Source organism: Arachis ipaensis, chromosome B05 (assembly GCF_000816755.2).
Source record: "Arachis ipaensis cultivar K30076 chromosome B05, Araip1.1, whole genome shotgun sequence".
NCBI classification, from domain to species: domain Eukaryota; kingdom Viridiplantae; phylum Streptophyta; class Magnoliopsida; order Fabales; family Fabaceae; genus Arachis; species Arachis ipaensis.
Window position 1 is genome coordinate 128,857,926 of NC_029789.2, and position 6,733 is coordinate 128,864,658.

General features: G+C 29.9%; 1 protein-coding gene across 3 annotated transcripts; it reads right to left on the reverse strand.

The window, feature by feature from the left end:
- LOC107644099 lies at nucleotides 819–4,402 on the reverse strand. 3 transcript variants are annotated; one of them, XM_021102744.1, is made up of 5 exons: nucleotides 4,104–4,399; nucleotides 3,700–3,782; nucleotides 2,653–2,735; nucleotides 1,647–1,702; nucleotides 824–1,219 (listed from the first exon to the last, which is right to left on the reverse strand). In XM_021102744.1, exons 1-5 carry the CDS (start codon nucleotides 4,273–4,275, stop codon nucleotides 1,077–1,079), a joined length of 537 nt encoding a protein of 178 aa, XP_020958403.1. In that variant the 5' UTR covers nucleotides 4,276–4,399; the 3' UTR covers nucleotides 824–1,076. The 3 variants fall into 3 exon arrangements, with proteins under 3 accessions (XP_016203386.1, XP_020958403.1, XP_020958404.1); XM_016347900.2 differs by lacking the exon at nucleotides 2,653–2,735 and having other exon boundaries at nucleotides 819–1,219; nucleotides 4,104–4,395; XM_021102745.1 differs by lacking the exons at nucleotides 2,653–2,735; nucleotides 3,700–3,782 and having other exon boundaries at nucleotides 4,104–4,402.

Below are 6,733 nucleotides of genomic sequence, written 5' to 3' on the forward strand. Positions count from 1 at the left end.
GCTAGACGTGTCTTGGACTCTGAGTATAAGGCTAAGGTTGGGCCTATATGTCATGGGCTCTTTCTTTATTAAGCCCAAGTCAAAACAATATTATTTCTAACCAAGTTGGATTGGTCTAATGGTTAACTCACTAAATCGCTATGCAAATATCGAGGGTTCAAATCTGCATTGTGCATACAATAATTTATTGGCCAACGATAAACTCTTAAATAGAGGTCAGATTTTTGATGGATTAGTTCTTGACATACTGAGAAAACTGTGGAAAACAAAAAAAATATTATTTCTAATTTCTATTGTTTTGGTTGTAATTGTTTTGGTTGTAATTTTAACAGATGGCTAATGTAAAAATGTTTTTTTTTTTTTAAGTTCCAATCACATAATATAATCACAAGAACGCTTTCATTATTTCTAAAACTTCACATATAAGCATAGCACGTACTCTTATAAAATTCTCAAATATGGGGTTCGTTTGTTTATACTTCTAGGATAAATGAAATATTTTTTGTCAAAAAATAAAAACTTTTTTTTAAGTAATTTGTTTGTGACTTTGTGCTAACAAAACAAAAGCATAAAATAAGCAATTTTCTGCAGTTTTTTTAGAAGCAGGTAGAAATCTACTTTTGCTAGAAGTAGAAAAAGTTGAAAAAAACATATTAATAAGATTATAAATTTATCTCCACATATTTTAAAAAATACAACTATATTCATTTAAAAAATATAAAACCCTACCGGAATACAAATCCAATAAAATTTCTACATTGCACTACTCTAAAAATGAGATAAAATTATATAAGCATATAGTTACATCACCAAGCATGTATTCTCTTGTATAAAAAGTTCCATTATGACTTGACTAGGATCTTAAGTAAGATCTACCTTGAAAATTTAAGTGAATAATAGAATTTGGTGCTAAATAGTAAAGCTTCAAGTAACAGAAACTCACAATCCACATTAGACGTCTTTTAAATTAAACAAAAGTGAAAAAGCACACACAAAAAAAGGTTGTAATATAAATTTCTAGAGCTGAAACAAATGCTATTTTGACAAGAGTGTATAATTTGGTACATCAGACTCAACTATAGACTATAGCTGCCTCCACCAAGCAATAAACATATCACAATATGAAGCTGCAAAAGGAAGCTACTTGGACTTGTACCTCTTCTCCACTTCCTCCAAATTCTTGAGGTCCTTTTGGTACTTGCATATGCGGTAGATAGACCTGTCACAATATCCAATTATTCACATAACATGATCTCGCTATATGTTCAATTTCAGGATGGATTAGAAGTTTCCGTGGGTACAATACTCGGCTCCACTTAATCAAAATTATGAAAGTCGTCACATAATAAGGAAATGTAAAATTTTGTGTTCATTTCCTATTGAGACAGTAACAAAGGAAGGACTTGTAATTAGGCATATCAACGATGCTCATTATAAAGCACAAGAACATGGGTGATCTGAGTGTCTAAGCCGCTTATGAATTAGTTAAAACTGAATTTGATTTGGGTAACTAATTCGCGACAGCTCAGATTCGTTCGATGCTTCCACTCTCGTGCTTTTTTATAATACTCTCCCTATTAACTAGGTCAATTCCATTACCAAAAGAAAAAAGAGATCCAAATGTAAAATTGGTGATGGTGCTTTACCAGTAGAGAAAACAAGCTGCAATGCACAGTACCACATTTCTCTGAGCTTTGTATATCTGAGAAAACAAAATCAATTAGTAGTCCGTAAGTAAAAAATGTAGTCAAGTATAAGGAAAGAGAATCAAATCTGGCAAATCTTATTTTCAATTGAGTAAATCAAAAGAATATTACATAGTTTCAAACCCAAAAACTGGTATAAGGCATATATTTTAATTTTTAAATAGTTGGAATTTTGAGATTTTTTGGGAAAGCAGGGAGGCGATAATAAAAGTCACAAAGTATATTGACGAGACTACAATCATCTGCATAGCAACGATAGGAAACAAGGGATTGAGACAGTTCCAATCAGGCATGCAACGAAAGTCTGTACATTGTTAATAGAATTTGCACTATCAGAGAACGTCGTGGCTTATTGAAAGAGAGAAAGAAGAAGGCAGGGGACTGAACACCAAAATGCAGTTAACTTCTTAAATCTGATTTAAAATAAAGAAAGCATATTGTACCACTCAAGACCAATATGGATTTAATTTCTTGTTGCACTTTTGTTGTTAATGTTTATTGTCTAGTGTCATTTACAGTTTGCAGCAACTGATTATTGTATGTTTACTAGAAAGCCAACATTAAGTTTGTCTTCATAGATGGTAATGGTAAGATTTTTGTCTTAAAACATATGTAGAAAGTGTGCATTCAAAATCTTCACATATAGTATTTATTTATCTTTACATTTGATGACTTAAAACACATTTGTTCCCAATCATTTAAAAAGGCTACAATGTTTTGATAGGTGCTGTAAACAAAGCTATATGAATTTAAAGTGATTTATCTCACAGTCAATATATACCTACTGCATGATTTACAACACATTTGAAGATTTCAAGAAGTGGAACCTTTTGGCATAAAAAGTATGAACAACAACAACTAAGCCTTATCCTGCTATATGAAACAAGACGAAATTGAACAGATCAAAGCAAAAACCATTGATTGATTTTGATCATGATCTGCTTACATTAAAAGCTGCTTTCGGAACCTGCCCATGAGTAAGGATCCTACTTTCCAACTACATGCAATATACGGTACCAGGAAGCCGGACTGAATTGAGTGAATTTGGATACACAATAAAACCCAAAAACTAGATTAAATACAATTAACATGAAAGTTTCAAGTAATATAAATTAAACATGACGGTTATGAACTTTCTCTGAGTGCAACATTTTGGTTTAAACCACCGATAGATATTCAAAATGGTGACACGACATAGGACTGTAGACCCGAAGGGTGTGGTTGGGAGTTGGGATCTCAGATGGCGTGATTAAGGAAGGGAATGGCTTGATGAGTAAAGAGGACAAAAATGTTAAGAATAAGTATAGATAATTCAATCACAAATAAACATCCATAAAGGGGTTAAAATCCAGTTAAATGCAACAACTATTCTGGTGCTTTATGTGATTAGCTTTGTAACATTCAGAATCACAGAAGTCTCCAAAGCAATATTAAACAGCTGGCAGTAAAATGTGTGCTTTAAACTACAATCCCATGGTGTGCCAATCTATAATTAACCATTGAAATTAGCAATTTGCGAATAACGTAAGCCAATTTGACCAACAGTTAATTCCTCAAGGGTTTTGCTAACTAGGAATCAGCCCACTAGTAAAGTTTCTAAAGTTGAAAGTTTGTATTGAAGGGGTATTTTTCAGAAGTGTTCAAAACATTCAATGTATTCAAAGCTCCACTACTTTTACTTTCCATCATTAGAAACACTAATTAGTACCTTTACGACACTGGTTAGCTAAAGCCAATTACTAATACTTTTGAATCTCTATATTCTTGCAGCATTCATTAACTAATTATAAGTTTGATACACTTCCCTATCACCCATAATCACCAAAGGTAAACTATGAACATTCAGTGGCCATAATTCAGGGAGTTCTCTAATCAGGCTACTTTGACAGTAAGGCTAAAATAAAAATCACCGAAATCTAAATCATTCTACGTTCACAACTCAAAAGGGCAGAAGAAAGTCCCAAACAACATATTTCACTGAAAAAATACTTACAGATTTCTCATATCGATCTCTCTCTGCAGCAGTACAAACATCAGATGTACACATCAACCTATGCTCATTCTTCCAGTATATATCTGCGAACAACCACAAAATCCAAATTCACTGAAAAAACTAACACAATAAATTCCCCCAAAATCACCACATGGATCTCCCCCAAAACAGTGGCATGGTTGAATACAACTAGTCAACTACCAACATAAATCATCCCAAATAGAAAAATGAAAAAACAATATATCTAATTTTTGTTCTATGACTAATTACACGCAACCCTAGATCAAAGAAAAATTGCACAATTTGCAAGCACCCTACCTAACAAAAAGTGGAAAATTGAAGATTTTGAGGCACACACATGAAATTGAAGAAAGGAGTTAAGAGAAATTGGAAGAAGAGCATACCGACAAGCTGGAATCCAGCGAAAGGAACAATAAAAAGCGCAGGTTGGAGAATGAGGGAAACAAAATAAACCAAACGGTCCCTTAAGAGCTTGGGAGTGGGAAGTGTAACGAGAATGGCGACGGCAGCCTCAGCAGCCACCACGTAGGAGAGAACCAACCACTGCAACGCCATGTGATCACTCTCTTTCTTTCTTCTTCTTCGTTGCTCTCCAGACTCTGATTCTGATTTCGTTTTCTTCTCCTTACTCGCTGTCTTTCTGTGCCAGTCTTTCGATGCCTCTACATTTGCAGGGTTTTATACATGATATTTTAATTAGAGTGAATAAATATAATTAATTGAACTAGAACGGATATTTTATTTCTTGCCTTTATAAATAAGAAAGAACATAACAAAATGCAATAATGCATACATATTAAAAAAAATAATGATTGAAAGTTTTTTAGTTTATTGAAGATGGTATTTACTAAAATATGTTAGTAGAATGTTTAACTATATAAATAAAATTTAGTACTTTTTTGCTAAAAGCACTAAAAAAAAAAAAAAAGATCTTTTTTGAAAAGCTGTAATTTACATTTTTTTTTTAAAAGATTTTTTTTTTTAAAAAAGATGTTTTTTATGTAATAAATAAACAAAAAAGTACTTTTATATCCTTATACCCAAACATAATTGATAAATAAAAAGATCTTTTTGTATGAGATACCCAAACATAAAATTACTTTTACTTTTTTATAAAATCTTTTAAAAAGAATAACTCAACAAAAGATTTTTTCTTAAAAATTCACCCAAACAAACCCTAATAACAACAAACAAAAATATGAAATATGTATACTTTTACAAATAAAAAATGTGCAAACTAAAATGTGATTGACATAAAAATTAAGGATTATCACGAAATTATAAACTAAAGCAAAATATATATTCTCTACGAAAATTTAAAATTTGTATATTATATCTATGAATATATTTAATTTAATTGAATTATAAGTAACAACTGATCAAAAAAATCCTGAATGATTTATCCAAACAAAACAAAAATAATAAAAAATACTCGTTATTTAAGGTATGTAATATTATTAAGCTTCTCTCTCATCAATAAGCATACAAGCTTGCTGAATAAAAATGTTAAATGCTGCCTCTAATTTCTTTCTAATAAATAGTGACACATGATTATAAATAGTCGATAATTTTTTGTTGTAGGAGCCATGACTTGGAATATTTACAAAGATATCCTACACACATATTTAATAAACATAAGAATTCTGAATAAACTTAGAATTATATATTTCATGAATCAATTAGGTATATAGCTAAAATCTTGTAAAAAAGATGAATTAAAAACCGTTATTTGTGTGTGATTCATTTCCATTAAATTGAGAGTATGGGTAAAAAAAAATGAACAAAAAAAAAAGAAAGAAATGATAATAAAAATTAATTATTAACAAATTGAATATAAAAAGTATGCCAACAAGTAACAGACATCTGAATACGTTGAATTCTAAAAACATTATATATGAAGGGAAAAAGAATATACTTTGTTTGCGAAAGAAGCAACAGATTCTAAAATTTCATCATGGGATAAAGTTGTACAAGAAAAATGAATATCATGCTATTAACAAAATAAAATCAAATGATTAAAAAATCCATATAAAAATGAAACCTGGCAAGAAAAAATGCTACAATAACAAAATGTATACACAACATATGAATTATACTAATAAAAAAAAAGTAATGTTACATACACATCAAAATCAGCTATCAGTATAAAATACATATTAAAATATAAATACACATTGAAAATAAATCAAATTACACATATATTTATACATAAATACATTAATAATTGATTTTAATGGCTGATTTTAATGTACAAATAATATCTTTTATAAAAAAAAAGGCTAACTAATAAGACAATTGCACGATTTTCAACATCTACAAACAATTTTGTGAGCGAAGCATTAGTTGAAACTCTATACACATTATAGGCAGGGCATATACTCATCATCGATGAGTTTCGGGTCTACCATGAAAATTAACTTCTAACCCATTAGTTTGGATAAAATCTTTAAACTATGTGAGTATAAGTTATAACTCGGTGGATTAGAATACACCAAGTCATTTACATATATAAGAATTACATTGTATGAACATAAAAACTTAAAACATAATTAATGAAAAAAATTAATTAAAATAAAAATAAACGGTGTTGCCCACATTGTCGGTGTCATTGTCAATGAGGTTAGCTTGTTTTTATTTTTCTAAGTATTAGAGTTTTTGTAAAATAGAATCTAGTATGTAGGGTATAAGAGTTATAATTTATAATTTAACCTTTATAGTTGAGTATTAGACTTTGAAATTTAGGATCTAGAATGTAGGGTATAGAAAATGGAATATAAAAATTTTTATAATTTGATATTAGACTTTTGGATTATAGAATGCAGTATGTTGTAACGTATAGGACATGGACAATTTGATACCTTAAATTTATAGTTTAGGGTGTTAGATCTAATTCGGATAGAATGTTAGACTTTGTTGTGATTTTGTTGCGGATGTTATTTAGTGTTTATGCATGTATGAAGTAGAATAATTTTTAATTATTTAGTGTTAATGCGTTTAGGGTTACTTTTAATTT

Coding starts and splice junctions, on each gene's coding strand:
- LOC107644099 (XM_021102744.1), bottom strand. CDS start 4,275: ATGGCGTTGCAGTGGTTGGTTCTCTCCTACGTGGTGGCTGCTGAGGCT. Junction 1,703..2,652: donor TTCCGAAAGCAGCTTTTAAT/GTAAGCAGATCA, acceptor TTGTTTTCTCAG/ATATACAAAGCTCAGAGAAA. Junction 1,220..1,646: donor GCAGCTTGTTTTCTCTACTG/GTAAAGCACCAT, acceptor ATATTGTGACAG/GTCTATCTACCGCATATGCA.